The 17,362-nt window shown below is 51.5% G+C and overlaps 2 protein-coding genes across 7 annotated transcripts in view; one reads left to right on the plus strand and one right to left on the minus strand.

The window, feature by feature from the left end:
* Positions 1-2,176: 2,176 nt before the first annotated feature.
* The window catches only part of SYS1 (SYS1 golgi trafficking protein), a 31,367-nt gene continuing 16,181 nt past the window's right edge, over positions 2,177-17,362 (plus strand). For 2 of the 6 annotated variants that reach the window (XM_043478459.1, XM_043478457.1), the window contains exons 1-3: positions 2,179-2,338; positions 2,554-2,795; positions 4,229-4,296. In XM_043478459.1, coding sequence (XP_043334394.1) covers positions 2,634-2,795; positions 4,229-4,296 — 230 coding nt within the window. In that variant the 5' untranslated portion in view covers positions 2,179-2,338; positions 2,554-2,633. Of the gene's footprint in view, positions 2,339-2,537; positions 2,796-4,228; positions 4,297-5,396; positions 6,713-16,377; positions 16,663-17,362 lie in introns of those variants that run through there. The other 4 variants (XM_043478456.1, XM_043478454.1, XM_043478460.1 and 1 more) reach the window with 4 other exon arrangements.
* TP53TG5 (TP53 target 5) lies at positions 11,767-15,656 on the minus strand. Its single transcript, XM_043479592.1, has 5 exons — positions 15,594-15,656; positions 15,260-15,334; positions 14,915-15,045; positions 12,767-13,268; positions 11,767-11,856 (listed from the first exon to the last, which is right to left on the minus strand). The coding sequence occupies exons 1-5, from the start codon at positions 15,654-15,656 to the stop codon at positions 11,851-11,853; spliced, it is 777 nt and encodes a 258-aa protein (XP_043335527.1). The 3' UTR covers positions 11,767-11,850.

Here is a 17,362-nt window from a genome sequence, read left to right on the forward strand (position 1 = left end):
CATGGGCTTCCTCTACTTGCTGTGAGTGTGGGTTACTCTTTGTTGAGGTGTGCAAACTTCTTTTTATGGTGGCTTCTCTTGTGAAGCACAGGCTCTAGGGCTAGCCGGCTTCAGTCTTGCGGCACACAGGCTCACCAGTTGTGGCCAGTAGTTGTGGTTCACAGGCTTAGTTGCTCTGAGACACGTGGAATCTTCCCTGACCAGGGATCAAACCCGGGTCCCCTGTGTTGGCAGGAAGATTCTTATCCACTGTGCCAATAAAAAGGAAGTCCCCTTTCTTTCTCTTTTTCTTTTTTAAAAGTCTGGAATGGTATCTTGGTATTTGGAGTCAGATGTCCTGGATTTGAATCCCAGCTTGACCTCTTATGAGCTCTGACCTGGGTAGAGTCACGTCCCATCTTGGAACCTCAATTTCCTCACCTTTAAAGTGGGGGATAATATCTACCTTCTCTGATTATATTATTGTTGTTATTATTATTCTGACCATTGTGGGATCTGAGTTCCCTAACTGGGATTGAACTCAGGCCCTTGGCAGTCAAAGTGCAGAGTCCTAACCATTGGACTGCCAGGGAATTCCCATATCTTCTCTAATTATGAGGATAACACAAGATCATATGGATTCTTAATAAATAGAAGGTGTTTTCTCAGAAGCACTAGATCATGTGAGTCATTAATAGACCAGAGAGATTTGTTGAGCTGAAAAAGGTGCTTAAAAGAACAGCTGAGCTGGAAAGCACCTCAGAAATCTTTGAGCCTTAATGACTTCCAAACCGGAGTCCAAGGGAACTGTTTACAATATTTCCAAATGATAAGGGAAGTCACACGTCTACTTTTGACAGAGTCTCAAGTTTCTTTACCTCTGTCTGGAATTGGATCAAGTCAAGGTGATAACATGGTTATCACATGCTGTTCAGAAATTCTGATTGGCAAGTTACATGGGTCTTTGAAAAGTTTTTTTTTAATGTGAAAATAATTAGCAGAGGGTAGATTAAATGATGGAAAACATTAATCTTGTCTAACTCCTCATTTCATAAACAGGGAAGCTGAGGTTTAAAGAAGGACGTGACTTGCTAGTCACCCAGCTAGTATGGCAAGCTCTAGAAAACCTGAATTCTTTTCCTGGAACCAGTTACTTCCCTTCTTTCCATTCCAGAGGAGAACCTACGATCAAGAAAATCAAGGGGGATTGGTTGGCTGAGGCAGGAGTGAGATGACTCATCACCTTGCTGTTGCCCTTTCTCTATTCTTGACTTATTCAGCAAATATTTACTGAATGTCCACACTGTTTGGACTCAGAAGAGGTTATAGAGGAAACAGTTATGGCTGCAGACAGTGTCAGGATCTGCTTCCAGGTATGACTTCAGAACCTGGGCCCCCCCCCCCCCCCCCATTATAAATATAAATGGATAAACAGCTATAACTGAATATCTGCCTTATAAAACCCCCACTACTGTGTCTTCTAATATAGCTAAGTTGGGTCTGAGGACAAGGACGGTCTCATTTTAACATGTACAAATCTTCCTGACACTCAGTAGGGCATGAAATCGGTGCTGTGGTATTGGAAGCACCTGAATTTTATTTTATTTTTTTTGCTCCTGAATTTTAAAACAGGTTTTTTGTTTGTTTTATTTTGGCCATTTCATGTTTCATATGGGATCTTAGTTTCCGGGCCAGTGAACTCCTGCCCCTTGCATTGGAGGCCGGGAGTTTTAACCACTGGATGACCAGGGAAATCCCCACCTGAATTCTAACTGCCACTAACTCTATATCTTTGAGACAGTGATGTTGCTTTCCTTCTCTGGCCCTTAGTTTTAATTATCTATAAACCAGAAACAGTGGCAAAATCATGTGTGGACTTGCTGGCTCGTTCATTTCAAGCGAGAAAGATGATATTGGGAGTTTAGGCTGAAAACGGAATGGACGTTATCATTTCGTTAACTCCCAAACATCTTTACCTCTCCCTCGGCCACTCGTCAACCGTCTGCTTTCGTCGCCCTCTTTTTTTCACTTTTATTTCTCAACATTCTCCTCTAGAGGGCAAGCAAGCTCTACATTCTGTTGCCATACTTCCGTTCGCCTTCATTGTTTTCTTGCGCGCATGTGCGCACTTTATTTCCGGGCTGACCTACGTTCGTTTGGTACCACGCCTGCGCAATCTCAGCCCCGCCCGCCTCCACCCCGGAAACGCTTCCGCTACAGCCTCTGCAGCCGGTGGACCTTTGCCTCTCTAGGCCGGTAGGGCCTCTCCTCCATGGTCCTGACTGTCAGCACCGTTTCGGTAGCCAGTCGGTGCGGCTGGGCCGCGCTCGGACGCCTCGGATCCTCGAGACCGTAACCGGTGAGTGAACCCCACAGGAGCTCGAGGACGAGCGGGGCCCGAGCAAGCTGGAACGGGCAGGGTTTCCCCTCACGCTGGAAATGGGTCTGTCCGCCCCGTCCTCCCTCCCGCTCCCGGAATGGGCTCGCCGCCTCCATCCCAGTCCCTCCTCCCGGGCGGGGCGACGTTGTCATGGTGACGGCGGGCTGGCTGAGGCCAGGCGTGTGTCCTCGCAGGTGCAGGGGCGGCCCGGGGCCCATGGCGAGGCGGCGGCGCTGACCCGGGCCCGGGCAGCAGCCGGGCCCCGGGGACCGGCATGGCGGGCCAGTTCCGCAGCTACGTGTGGGACCCGTTGCTGATCCTGTCGCAGATCGTCCTCATGCAGACCGTCTATTACGGCTCGCTGGGCCTGTGGCTGGCGCTGGTGGACGGGCTGGTGCACAGCAGCCCCTCGCTGGACCAGGTGTTCGACGCCGAGGTAGGATCCCCGGGCTGGCGTGGGCGGCGTTTCGGCCTCACCTGGTGGTCTGACACTACCAGGCTCTACACCTGGCTGGACCACCTGACACTGAGGAAGTGACTTCACTTCTCTAAGCCCCAGGATCTCGGGTGCCAAATTGCGGCGAGGGGAATGGGTAAAAGAACATTCGTGGAGGTATGGTGGGAACTGCCTGGACTTTGGAGTCAGGCCTCTGTTTAAGTTACACGTACTAGCTGTGTGACCTGGGGCAAGTATTGTTCTCTCTCTGAACATCACTTTTCCTGTCTGCAAAATCATGAGACCGCTAGCAGGGAGGCCGTGGATTGCAGTACACAGAGCCTGGCTTTGGATTCAGAAATGCTTAGTGTCCAGCCTTTCAGCTGTGGGACTTTGGGCAAGTTGCTTCATCTTTCTGAGCCTGTTTCCTCTTTCGGAATAAAATAATCCTCAGCAAAATGTTATGAGACCCAGAGGGGCCTGGGAATAAGAAAATGCTTTGCAACAGTGTAACGGAGGGCAGAGAAGTGTAAGCTTCACAGAGGCAGATGTGGTATGTAGTATTAAGCCCAGTTCTTGGAACCAGGAGATTTGGGATGGAATCTTTCCTCCTGCTTATCCTCTGTGTAGCCGTTGGGCAACTTATTATCCAAAAAGAGGTAATAGTAAGCGAGTTATTATCCAAAAAAGGTAATGACAACAATAATAATAATTTTATGAGGTTATTGTGAGGATACTATGAGATAATGAACGTCACTCTTGCATGCTGAAAGAGTGTAGATGTTCGGTATTTGATAGTACTGTAGTGGTGGAAGCTGCACACCCACCAGTTGCCTAGTTGTATCCTCTTAGGAGCCTCTGTCCTCCTGAGAAGGAGATGTGGAAATCTGAGGCTTTGTTGAGGAGCTGTCTCAACACACTACCTGAATTCTAGACCGGTAGTTGACAGACCTTTTTGTAAAGGGCAAGATGATAAAGATTTTAGGTCACAGCTACTCAGTTCTGCCATCATAGCACAAAAGCAGCTCTGGACAATACTAAAGTGAATAGGTGTGACTGTGTTTCAATAAAACTTTATTTACAAAATAAGTGCCTGGCCCCTGGGGCCATAGTTTGCTGAGCACTGTTCCAACTTTTATGCTGTTTACTTACTGTGTCACTTTGGACAAGTTACTTAACTTCTTTGGATTTTTATTCCTTCTTTGTAAAATGAGGATGGTGATCCTTTCCTGGCTACTGTGAGGGGTCGGGTGAGATACAGTGATGGATGTCTGTAAAAGCAGCTTGTTAGAAATAGGCCACCATACAGACGAAGGGGCGTGTTAGCTTCTGTGGTCCCGGCATGATGTTTTTTCCTTGGAGGGGGGTCCTGGAGCCTGGGGCTCTGTCAGTTTTCTCCTCCAGCATATTTCCCTTTGTGATTTCCCCCTTAGATCCTGGGCTTTTCCACCCCTCCAGGCCGGCTCTCCACGATGTCCTTCGTCCTCAACGCCCTCACCTGGTGAGTATCACTTTTCCTATCCAGCTTTTGGGGTCTTAGCGCTGGAACTAACTTTCTAAATTCGGACCTGACACAGGCTGGCACTTGCTCCTGGGTAGAGGTGGACTAATGTGGGTGGCAGAGACCAGTTCTGGGACTGGCTCCATCATAGGATTTCTTCCACCACTGTTCTGACTTAGCTGGAAAGTTCTTATGTCACTCTGTGCATGCTGCCCCGGGACAGCTTCCCTCTCAGATCACTTCCCTGATGTGGAATGAGGGGAGGATTGGACTGGGAGTCAGGAGCAATGGATTCTATTCTTGGCCCATGTGCCATTAGCCAGGTTCCTTCCCTTCTCTCTGGGCATCCGGTCCTCACTTGTACGCTGAGGACTTGGACTGAGAGGCAGTTTAAGCGAAGTGATTAAGAGCTTAGGCTCTAGAGGCTGACTCACTTGGCTTTGACTCTCAGCTCTACCATTAGTCTAGTGACTGTGGACAAGTTAATCTGTCTAAGCCCCAGTTTCTTTGCCAGTAAAATGAGGCTAATAATATTACCCACCTCATAATGGTAAGGGTTTCACGAGTTCATTCACAGGAGGTACTTAAAACAATGCCTTGCATGTTGCTGTTCTTGACCTTTCGCTGGAGGTTGAAAACTGGTGGGGTGACTGTGACCTGGATTTGGCTCCCAGATATGTTCTGTTTGACTTACCCAATTGTCAACCCATGCAGGGTGTTTAAGATTTTTTTTTCCACTTAATTGAAAATCAGGATATTTTATATTAAAAACCTAGATTTCTGGTGTCTCTTAAGAAAATGGGATGATCAGTTGATTCCAGGCCAGCCTTCTAGCCTGGGGTTTGTCTTGCTGCTGGCCCCACTTTAGATGGAACATGTCTGCTTCGTGGTGCCACAGCCCTCCCTGGTCTCTCGGAGCCCCTTGAGCGGCAGCTGCCCTGATCATCACGCTCATTCTTCCTCCTCCTCCCCCGCCTGACTCACTCTCAGCACTCCCCGCCGGGTTCCTCTGGGCATCTGACAATGTAACCCCTGCCTCGCACTTCTCTCGCTTGCTCCTGACCCCTGTGCTGACATCCTGTGTCCCCACACTCCCCCAGATAAGCTGATCGAAGGCCAGGACAACCCAGTGACAGCTCACTGCCGTCCTCTCCCCACAGTGCCCTGGGCTTGCTGTACTTCATCCGGCGAGGGAAGCAGTGTCTGGATTTCACGGTCACTGTCCATTTCTTTCACCTCCTGGGCTGCTGGCTCTACAGCTCCCGTTTCCCCTCGGCGCTGACCTGGTGGCTGGTCCAGGCTGTGTGCATTGCGCTCATGGCTGTCATCGGGGAGTACCTATGCATGCGGTCGGAGCTCAAGGAGATCCCCCTCAACTCAGCCCCGAAGTCCAGTGTGTAGTGTCGGGTCCTTTGGACACCCTGCTGGGCACTTGACCACCCTTCCAACCCCTTGGGCTGCTCGGACCACCAGATGAGGTCCAGCCCAGGCCTGAGAGGAACCCGGGAAATGTGAAGTCTTGGTTGGTGTTGGGGAGAGAGTGAGGCCCCCGTCAAGAAGGTGGGTAGCGGGCAGGATGAGAGCTGCAAGAACCACTTCTGTCCACAGAAGCCTTGGTGTCTGGGAGGTCAGCGTGGGCACCTCTTTCAGGGTCATAGCAGAATTGGAACCATGTCATTCTTGAGCCACCATACCTGTCACCAGCCTGTTATTTTAAAAAGGAAAAAAAAAAATCAAAGATATCTGATCGGAGCAAACCACTCTTCTAGCCATCTGTCTTACCTCCTGGGACAGCCATTACATACCTTTGCCACGTTGCCCTGACTGCAGCTGTTCAGTTGGAACAACCCTTGGTTTCTGGATCCAGAGCCACAGAAAGAGATGTAGGTGCCCAGTAAGTAGCAGGCTGCTGTCAGGCAGAGAATGGCAGGTGGAGGCATCAAGCAGGAAAAAAAAAAAACCCCCAAAACGCACAGCCGGTGTCCTGCTGCACACACACGCGCACACACCCCTGAACCCGTGACTGTCTTCCGGTTCTCTCTGCTGGGTCCCCACGCTGCTGCCGGCTTTCCACATAGCGGGCGGAGGACCCAGAGAAGAATCCCAGCATCGCTGTCTGTCTCGTGTTTGACCTGGCGTCACAGCCTGTTCTCTAGGAATGACCGGGCTCTCCGGCTCCCACAGACCTCCGTTCTGGCGGTACTTCCGTCTTCCCGCCTTATTTGGAATCCCACAGTGGGAGGGAACCGTGAGCGCCCAGACCCAGGGAGCCCAGCCTTGCAGCTTGAGGTGTACTTGATTGTACCATAGGAGATAGGAATTTGCTACCAAGCTGTTTCTTAGAGGTGGAGTGTCCTCTGTGAGGGGGCTTGCAGCTGCCCTTCCTGTATACATAAATACAGTATTTTCCACGGTTCTGCCTGTGCTTTATTTTATAATGCCATGCTTGGGACTGGGAGGGGTCAGCACAGTCAGACATTCATGAGAGCCAGGAGCTAGAAAGAATTATTAGGCCACCTTTTTTTTTTTTTCCTTCTTGAGCCCAAGTGTTCCTCCAGTTGGTTAAAACATGGAGTGCGGGGAACTCCTGTGTCCCAGCCCCACCTGTAGCCTTCTCCGCTTCACCTTGGTGAACCACCATGACTCGGGATGCCTTTCCCACTTGCCAGTGATTTCTGACTGTGCCCAGTGAAACTTCCTCACGGAAACCTCACTGCTGCTCCCCGCGGGCCCTCCGCAGCCTCCCTGAGCGAGCTGACGAAGTTCCTCTTTCAGATTTAGGGCTACAGATGGAAACTTGTGCTGTCTGCCCCAGAAGCCTTTCCAGCCTCCTGGCTGCCAGTCCTGCAGGATAGGCTGGAGGCTGACAGGATGAAAGCTGAAGCGTGAACATGCCCAGGCAGAAGCTGGGCAAAGGCTTGGGTGAAGCGCCTCAGGCACAGGGCGCCCTGGCCCTGGGGAGGGAATGGGTTGTTAATGGGCCTCTAATCCTGGCTGCAGAGTCCACGAGGTGAGACCGGGCTGAGATGGCTTCCCCTGCGTCGGTAGGTTTCCCCCAGACACCAGAGACTACAGGCAGGTGACTCCCTTCAGCGGAAAGCCTCAGAGCCCTCACATCACGTGGCCGGCTGTGGTGGCACCCGTCTTTGGGACTTTCCCACAGGGCTTGTGATGCCGCACGTCTTCTCTGATGACGGGTCTCTGCCCCCAGAGTGTCAGTTGGATCTTTTTTGGAAACTGCCCGAAGTCAGGGGAGCCAATGTGTTTTTTTTTTTTTTTAAATAATATATGAATAAGCTGCAACTTGACTAAGATGTTGATGAATTCTAAAGTGACAAAGCAGTGTCTAGAGGCAAGTTCCAGAGAGGAAGTAATAGCATCCCCTGAGTACAGGAGATGTCCAACAGTAGACTAAGTCTGTACGTCTCCTTGCTCACTTAATCTCCCCAGCAACCCTCAGAAGTAGGAAGTATTCTGACTTTCCCTGACGGTCCTGTGGTTAAGACTCTGCACTCTCAGTGCAGAGGGCACGGGTTTGATCCCTGGTTGGGGAACTAGGGTCCCATATGCTGCTTGGTGTGACCGACAAAAAAAGAAGAAGTAGGAAAAACCATCTGTGTCTTACAGATGAGGAAACTAAGGAACTTGCCCAAGGTTATGTTAGGGGCTGGCCGACCAGGATTTGGGTTTCGGTATTAATTAATAAACTCATTCTGAAGACATTAATAGTCAAGAATGTTTACATTCTTATTGGTTAAACAATCTGTACTTTGTACTTTCTCATCCTACTGTATTGTTGTAAATACTAAGGATGTAAAATGCATTGTAAATATTACTTGTTTTCCAAGAAAAACTAATAGGCAGTACATTAAACACGGCCACAGATTTTCAAGTGAACATGAGGATGTCGGAAATGTTTTTATTTCCAAAGGATAAAGAAGAATACCTAGATCAGAAAGTTACCTCCACCCCCCACTGAGTCGGTGTAGCTCTTGACTTTGTAGGGGTGTGATGGCTAGACACCCCGTTCTTCTCCCCGTTCACTACTCAACTCCAGCTGTTTGGAGAGAGAAGTGGAAGGTAGGACATAGTGGCGCTCACAGACTGGTTTATGACCCGAAAGAAGGGTGGTAGGGGAGACAGGGGTGTCTGACTCCGAGGCTGCCGCCAACCCCTCGTTCTGGGTAGGCCTGTCCAGATCAGAGCCAAACGGGGGCCAGAATGGCATGGGGGGGAGAGGGGGCAGGGAAGCTCCAGGTCCCCTTGAGTCTTATGGGAGGGACAATTTAGACAGGTTAGCTTCCCCTGGAAGGTGAGTCTGACACTGTCTTCAGTGACTCCCCGGATCAGGGTAGCTTCCTCCTGGCATCCCCAGAGGGCAGTTGGCATGTAGCCCAGGGACCAGAGAGCCTTAGGGGCCAGGGGAGTAGGGGCCAATTCTGGGCCCAAAAGAGAGGGGCCTTGTGGAGGGGGAATTCAAAGCTGCTGCCTTGGGGGGCTTCCCTGGTGGTTCGTGACTGAGACTCCATGCTCCCAAGGCAGGGGGCTCAGGTTTGGTCCCTGGTGGAGGAGCTAGATCCCACATGCTGCTAAAGACCTGGCTCGGCCAAATTAAAAGTGCATATGTATTTTTTAAAAGCTACTGTCTTGCTTGAGGTTTTCTGTAGGAAAGTAGCAAAGGGTGATGAAACAGCCCTGAGACAAGGGGGTAGAGAGAGCGAGCTGAGAGCTTTAATCCTTGTCCTGCCTACCTGGCCAAGCCAGGGAGAATTCTAGGGGCCTGATGTTAGAAGACTTTAGAGAGCGGCTGTGGAGTGCCCGGTTAAGTCCTGGAGTCCCATTGCTACCTGTGAGACCTTGGACAAGCTACTTAACCTTCCCTGGGTTGAACTTCGTGGGTTTTTGTGAGGGTTCAGCGAGATGTCATATGTAAAGCACTGTGCCTGTGTAAGAAGTGATTCATGAATCTGAACAGTTAGGATTAAGGCACCACGACCCCTTCCCATTTTACAGAGGAGACCCCTTTCTTCGGAGCCTTGGCTGTTAGATGGGGGACAGGCCTGTGCCCATAAGTACAGCAACAAAGCACTGAGCTGCTATGTGCCGTGGGCTGTAAAGTGACACATTTCTAACTTAATCCAGTGACGTTGGCACCATTGTTTTCCCCATTTTGCAGACAATGAAACTGAGGCTTAGGAATAAATAGCTTTCCTCAGCATCAAACAGCTGATGAGAAGCCAGGCCTGTCTGCCTCAGCAACCTCGTCCCCATTTCATATTCCAATCATGTTTAAATAGTTCATGGCCCACATTGGGAGAAGGGCAGCCTCCAGGATCCAGATGCTATTTTAGCAAAAGGTTGTGAACTTGAACATAAGGTTGGCTTTTTAAACAAGCAGCTGGTTCCCTAAAGGTGGGCAGTTAGCCAACTGCCCATAAGTGAGAAACAGGGCCAGTACTGGCCTTGGGGCTTTATTATGGCACGGAGGCATGGAAAAAAGGCCAAACGTTCAACATCCCGCAAGCTAATTTCAGCTACATCAAGCCTGATTTGCTCAGAGCCCTCTGGAATGGCTCTTAGTATCCCTCTTTTTATAAACAGATGAAATAGGCTCTGAGAGATCATGTGACTTGTTACAAATTCAGACACTTAACATTTTCCCCTAGTTAACTGTTGGGTAGCCGTTTCTCCTATAGTCAGTTTATCTCCGAGATCATTTGCAGCATCCTGCCCAAATCAGGATCTAACTGATCCCTGAAGAGGAGCCTCAGGTTGAGGTCGTTAAAGAAAAGGAGAATGGTAGTGGGGAGACCCTGGTTCTGGGATCATGGGAGGCGGGTTGCCTGAGCCTAAATGCCAGCAGGTAGAAGGGATAAGGCTCCAAGGAGCGAACTGCTGGGAGTTATTCACATGCACGAGGCCTGCATCCTGCCTCCCCCTGCAGCACACTGGCCACACTGGGTCCCAGCCAGCCTAGGCACACAGGCTCCTGTCTGCTCACTCGATGGCCTCTCCATGGGCCAGTCAGGCCCAGCTCTAGCTCCCAGTTGGGCAAAGCAGGAGTTGCCAATCTTCCTTAGGCTCAGGGCTTTTCATCCCCTACGTGGGGCTCCCTGGGGGAAGATTGGAATGAAGATTAGCATAGCCCCCCTTGCCCCCAGGGTTGGTTGGTTGATTTGGGAGCTCGTTGCTCTGATTGCTTGCTGATAGCCCACTGGACAGAAGGTTACTTGAAGTTTGACAGAATGGAAGGCACTTGGGAGGAAAGGTTGAGTAGAAGGTTGATGGGATTGATGATGCTGGGCAAGGGAGTCGAAATGGGGAGTACCCAGGAGTCAGGCTGGATTGTGGGCTGAGTGGGTGTATAGCTTGAGGTGGGGGTTGCAGGAATGGAAGGTGCATGGAGGGAGAGGGGCGGGATGCCCGGGACGGGAACTCTGCACCTGGTGACCACAGGTGGAGGGCAGTGAGGTACAGAGTGGTCCCATGCCAGGCTGTCTGCGGTGGCTTGGTTTCTGCTGATGCCCACCCCAGGGATACTCAGTCATGGTGCTGGGCCCCAGTGGGGAGGAGGGGTGTGAACCTGTGGATTCAGTGGGAGCCTCTCCTGTCCTTCCCCCTCCCTCCCAATCTGAGGGTCTCCATCACTGCCCTGACTCCCTGGGGGTGGGGTTGGAGGCTCTGCGCCCCTCGGTGGCCCTGCTGCTTTCCCGAGGGCGCCTGCCTGCCTCCAGGGGCAGATAGGGGATGACGGTCTTCATCCAGAGAAAGCCTGGCCCCCTCGGTTTTCCTCTCCCTAATGGCACATTCAGGGCCCTGTGGCTCCTACAGACAGCGGGGGTGACTCCGACCAGATGTGGGGTTGGAGGATGGATGTGCTGTGTCTGTTACATGGGAGCAGTGAGACAAAAAACCAATTCCCAGCCTGACTGGTGCTTCCCGTGACCCAGGAGGGGCACAGTTGGCATTTCCAGCTGACATCTACTGACATCCGGCTCTGTGATATTCAGGGCATAACGCACGTGTTTGACGGGCTGGATGCTGTGTTGTCCCTTTTCCCCTTCGGGAGGTGGAATGGGGAGCAGCCAGGAGATCTGGTTTAGAGGTCTTACTGTGCCACTTCCCAGGACCGTCTTGGAGCCGCAGTGGTTTCCTCCTCTCCTAGCCTCACAGGGTCATTGTGAGGCACCCGCCAGCCAGGAAGCACACAAACGTTCCCCTTCTATGACTTCATGGAGTGCCAGCTCAGGAGGCCGGCTTGCGGAGTGGGGGAGGGGAACAGCCCACTGGCTTCTTTGTTCCGGGTTCTACACTGACGTCAGGGACCTGGGGATAGACTGAGATTACCCTGAAGTAGTGGTTCACACCCCCACCCCCAGCCCTTACCTTGTTGGAGAGACTTTCCTCCATCCTGTCCAGCCCCAGAAAAACAGGCAGAACCAGTGGCATATAGGAGATTTTATTTGTAGACTCACGAATTCTCCCGCCCTTCCCTCCCGGTCCATGATTGTGCCATCTCCCGCACACCTCGGGCTCCCGGGCTCCCGTCCAAGGTCACACCTGCGAGCAGAGACCTCAGCGTCAGTCGGGAGTTAAGACCGCCCCCAGGGGGCGCTGCGGGCCAGGGAGAGGGCTCGGGGACCGGGGCGCTGCGGCGTCGGGCCCATAGGAGATGCCAGCTTTGCTGATGGGGCAGCCTCCTTTCAGCTGGACTCCCAGGCCCCTCACCCTCTTCCTTTCTTGGAAACTCAGCGAAGGGGCTGAAGTATTTCTTTTGTTAAGGAACTTTTTGTTCAGAGTAAATCCTATTTGTGGTTGGTGGTGGTGCTGGTGGTGCTTTAGTCCCTAAGTGGTGTCTGACTCTTTAGGACCTCATAGCCCACCATGCTCCTCTGTCCATGGTCTTTCCCAGGCAAGAATACTGGAGTGGGTTGCCATTTCCTCCTCCAGGGGATCCTCCCGACCCGGGGATTGAACCCAGGCCTCCTGCATTGGCAGGGGACTCTTTACCGTCAAGCTACCAGGGAAGTCCAAGTCTTATTTGAGGCATGAATAAATACAATAGAGTGTAGATCAAAGAGGGGATGGGATGCAGCAGAGCCCTACTTGACCTCTCCCTCTCCCCTCTTCCCCCCACATTTGGAAATCCTTGGACTCATTTCTCAATGAGATTCTGAACCACAGCAATTTGGTCCCTCCCAGGCCTCTAGGCAACGGATACCCCGCCTCAGGACCACGTTCCCAGTGTCGTCCTCCTCCAGAGTCCCTGCTTGGGTCCTGAGAGGCCCACTGCCCTGCTGCATGGCTTTGGTCAACGGCTTCCGCCTCTCTGGGCTTCCCTCTCTGGGCGGAAGATCGGGCCTCCCAGCACCGCCAGCCACAGCCCCCAAGACTCTGGACCCTACGTCCTGGCTCTGGGCCCAGCTCGGGGCCAGCGTTCCACCCTGGCCTGGCGGTGGTGGTGTCACACCTTGTACAGATGGACCATCGGCAGCTCCAATGATGCCGAGCAGAAGCGGGTGCAGCAGCGCTTGACCCAGCGCAAGGCGGAGGATCTGCACATCACCCGGGGCCCCGGGAGGTGGACTCGTGTGGGCAGCCCCTCAAACCAGACCCGCTGGTTCTCTCTTTCCGGCTGTTTGGCACCCTCTGTGGGAGTTCTGCCCTGGGGGGTCTTCAGGAAGATGACTCGGGGGTCCCCAGTGGGTGGCTGCCCTGTCTGGGCTCCGGGACCGGTGGTCAGGCTGTGACCCTGCGATGCCATCGGGGCCTCAGGCTCCATCTGCTCCTCTTTCTGTGGCATAGCTTCCTGTGCCCTGGGCCTCGGCCCCTCAGGTTCCTCAGGCTCCTCAGGCTCCTCAGGCTCTCCTGTGGGCTTTAAGTTCTTGGAGTCCAGTTTCTGGTAGGAACACCCAGCCTCCTCCTGGAGCGCTTTGTTATTTTGTTCCACTTCATCACAGACATTGTCGTACCTGGCCGGGAGAGGAACAGTGGTCAGCAGCATAGGACCAAGGCTCTGGTCCTCCACTAGCCCCGAGACACCTGCGCTGCCGCCGCCTCAGGGGGCCGGTCAGGAAAGCCACGGAGAACCCGGAAAGAAGCTTCTCCAGCACTCAGAGGCCTTTGCCTGGGGGCAGGGGACGCGGTGACAAACGCTGGCAGAAGGGACGTGAAAGGCTAGAAAAGCCTTTGGCGACGGCTAGTAGTTAGGACACTAGAAACGCGTCTTACCTGCATCGGCCCCTAGATTAGGGCTCTGCCTGTCTGGATTTCAGTTGACAGAGTGGACTGGTCCAGTTTTTTTTTTTTCTTCTTTTTAATTGTTTTCTTGTTCCAAGACATCTTAGAAAGTAGCTCCAGTGACCCCCCCCGCCCCCCATCCCACCTCACTTCTGGAGGGGAAGGATAGCTTCCTCTCAACAACACAGTTGGGGCTTGGGGCCAGTTAGGGCTGGCTCTGGAAAAAGGGTTGAAAAACTCTGGGCCTGATGATCCTGACCCTTTGGACTCGGTGTTTCCTGATCTCCTGTATCGAGGGAGGAACTTGGAGGAAACCAGAGTGGGGAGTTCACCAGAGGTGTTAGACTTTCCAAAAGGGTATCTGTCACAGACTGAAGTCCTCTGCAACCGTGGCCGCCCCGTCCTAGCTGAGCACGGTGTGGGGAGGGAGAGGCCTCACGCTCAAGGTTAGACAATACTGAGGATAGTCACGGCCACCACTGTTCGGGGGCCCACCTGGTGTCAGGCCCAGGACCCTCACCACAGTCCTGCAAGGCAGAAGGCGGCTTGGAAGACACAGGCTTTGGAGACACACTGCGGTTCAGACTTGCTTCTGCCTCTTACCGTCTGTGTCATTTGGGGTAAGAAAGGTGTCCTGTCAGAGCCTTAGTTCCCTCATCTGAAAACTGAGATATTTCTGTCTACCTAGTAGGGTTTTTATGGAGAGTAGATTAGGTGGGAAAATGCTCTGCAGGGTACCTGGCCCTTGAGGAGTGAAAGTGAAAGTCGCTCCGTCGTGTCCGACTCTTTGTGACCCCATGGTCTATACAGTCCATGGAATTCTCCAGGCCAGAATACTGGAGTGAGTAGCCTTTCCCTTCTCCAGGGGATCTTCCCAACCCAGGAATAGAATCCAGGTCTCTTGCCTTGCAGGCAGATTCTTTATCAACTGAGCTATCAGGGAAGCCCTTAGCAGGTGCCTTATAAACGTCAGCTTTCTTAGCATCCATGTGAAGTGGGAGGGAGCTTGGCCTCAGCAGGATGACTAGTCTGTGGGTGGTGATGACTTGGGAGGGGCAGGAGGAGGGCCCGCTTGCTCAGAGCCCCAGGTGGTAGTACCATGACTGGATGATTATGACCATGCTTATGACAACAGCTCTGATTTCAGCTGGGAACAGTTTCAAATCCTAGCTCTGCCACTTAGCAGTTCAGTTAATGGAACAAGTTACAGCATCTCTTGAGCCCCAACTACCCATCATTAAAACAGGGCTACTAAACGACTCCCTTTCTCCCAGAGCCTTGTCAAAATGAGGGTTTCTAAACTCCTTAGCTCAGTGCCTGTTCCTAGTAAAGACGGCTATTGGGCCCATGATGGGGGCCATGGGCAGGCCAAGCTCACCCAGAGGAGATCCCCAGGATCTTTGGAACCCTGAGCAGTGAATTCCAACACCTTCTGGCCAGGTTATACAGTTCTTGGATCCGAGGGTTCGAGCTTTTGAGCAGCTTCAAGAGCGACAAGTGTTTTAATACCTGCCAGGATGAAGAACCAGAAAAAAAAAACAAACCAAACAAACATGGAAGCTTCAGCTTTCTTGGGATAGCCTCCCAACCCCCACCTGGAGCTTGGCTCAGCTCAGCTCAGGGCGAGGCCGGTTGAGTCCTTCCGGCTCCCTTGTGGCAGCCCCGAGCAGCAGAGTGTGGGGGCTCAGGCTCTCTTTATGGGCACCCAAACGAGGCGTCTCACCATTTTAAGTCGGTTCCGCTCGATTACTTTGCTGACAGGCTGATGTATCTTGTCCTGTGGTTCCTTAGCTTGCATCTGACAGAGAGAGGGAAGGAGCCGGGTGGGGGGAAGTGCTAACACAGGATGAGCCCCTGAACGCCCAGTAATGCCTCTCCACTGGGCTTGGGTAGACTGCGATTTTTGTCACCTTGGTTTGGGGTGGAAATGGGGAGCCCATTCTGACTCTCCTGACCCCCCTTCACCTTTCCCCCTCCCCCTAGATGGAAAGGCCCCCACCCTGGGCATGGTTGGACACTTTGTTGAGACCTCCACTAGATCCAGTCCCAAGTCCAACCTTGGAAACCTTATTCTTGGGCCTCTTCTTTGTCGATGGACGCATGCTGGAGCTGTGGCACATCCCGGCCCTGCCTGCGCCCTGTCTGCCCCCCGCTCAGCCCACACTCAGGCGGGGCGTCAGGATGCTTGTGCTGGTGCTCCCAGGGCGGGGGGCTGTGACATCACTGAAATGTGTGACAGTGGCGGGGCTGGGTCTCCAAGGAGTGTGTGTGTGGCAGGGGCGGAGGGTGAGAGGGTGACTCCTGTCTGTCCAGATACCTGGTAGGTGCCAGGCAGAGGCATATGCTGTTACCCTCTCCCTGCAACGTAGGAAGATTCCCCCACCACCTTTTTTAAATGAAGAAATCAGGGTTCAAAGAAATTAAATAATTTACTCAAGGCCAACACAGCTGGAGAATGGTGGAGCTGGGAACATAAGGTCTGACAATCAGCCCATGAAACCTGGTTGTCAACTGTGCTCATCTGTTCATTCATGTCATACATGCTCGTTCATGTGTATCTGCTGTGTGTCCGGTGTGTTCTAAGTGCTGGAATAAAAAAAATTCTGCCATCAAGGAACTTACATTCTAGTGGAAAAGAGACAGTATGTGTTCTTGTAAAGATTCAATAATGGGCTGTCTGAAACAATGTATATGTGTGTGTGAATGTGTGTTTATCATAAATTTTACCAAAAGAAATATAAAATAATAAAATTCTACAAATACTCTATTGTGAATCCCGTAGGGCCAGTTTACTCTTAGAGTAAACTTTTCTCAAATTTTGCCTAACTCTTTCATCCACAGCCAACCTATGGTTGTAATTGATGGACAGATGTCATTCCAATATGAATGTTGACGTTTTCGTTCATACTAAAGAGTAAGAAGAAAGTGAAAAAGTGGAAGAACGAAGATGTTGGAATCCATTTCTCAATGATCTGATCGACTTGCTTACTGTCACTGTTTTCAAATACTGGGAGTATATTTGCTCAGCATCTTTTGGTTGTGTCTGGCTATTTACAGTGTACAGGCATACCTCAGAGAGATGGCGAGTTCAATTTCAGACCACTGCAATAAAGTGAATTACCAGAGTCTTTTGGTTTCCCAGTGTATATAAAAGTTATACTATACTATAGGCTATTAAATGCGCAATAATAGCACTATGTCTAAAAAATGTGCATACCTTAATTTAAAAATACTTAATTGATTAAAAAAACCCTTATCATCATCTGAGCCTTCAGTGAGATGTAGGAGTAACATCAAAGATCGCAAGTCACCATAACAAGTAGAATAGTGAAAAGGTTTGGAACATTGCGAAAATTACCAAACTGAGGCACAGAGACATGAAATGAGCAAATGCTGGTGGGAAAATGGCACCGACAGGCTTGCTGACCACAGGGTTTCCACATCCCTTCAGTTTGTAGCAACCTCACTCTCTGTGAAGTGCAGTAGAGTGAAATAACTTGAGATCTGCCTGTAACAGCTACAGACAGGACACATTTACCTTTAATCCACATTGTTAACATTTCCTCCATGTGCTTTGGCCACCTGATGTGCAAAGTCGACTCACTGGAAATGACCCTGATGCTGGGAAAAGATTGAAGGCAGGAGGAGAAGGAGGTGACAGAGGAATAGATGGTTGGATGGCATCACCAACTCAGCGGACATGAGTTTGAGCAAACTCAGGGAGATAGTGAAGGACAGGGAAGCCTGGCGTGCTGCAGCCCATGGGGTTGCAAAGAATCGGACATGACTAAGTGACTGAACACCACCAATGAACATTTCCTCCATG

The sequence above is a fragment of the Cervus canadensis genome, chromosome 10 (assembly GCF_019320065.1).
Source record: "Cervus canadensis isolate Bull #8, Minnesota chromosome 10, ASM1932006v1, whole genome shotgun sequence".
Classification (NCBI taxonomy): Eukaryota; Metazoa; Chordata; class Mammalia; order Artiodactyla; family Cervidae; genus Cervus; species Cervus canadensis.

Bases quoted from the DNA above. Each gene is read 5' to 3' on its own strand.
- TP53TG5 (XM_043479592.1), bottom strand. From the start codon at position 15,656: ATGTGCCACAGCTCCAGCATGCGTCCATCGACAAAGAAGAGGCCCAAG. The intron at 15,046-15,259 runs GTGAGACGCCTC...TCATCCTGGCAG, and splicing joins AGCGGAACCGACTTAAAATG to GTATTAAAACACTTGTCGCT. The intron at 13,269-14,914 runs GTGAGCTTGGCC...TCTCCCGGCCAG, and splicing joins ATCCTGGGGATCTCCTCTGG to GTACGACAATGTCTGTGATG.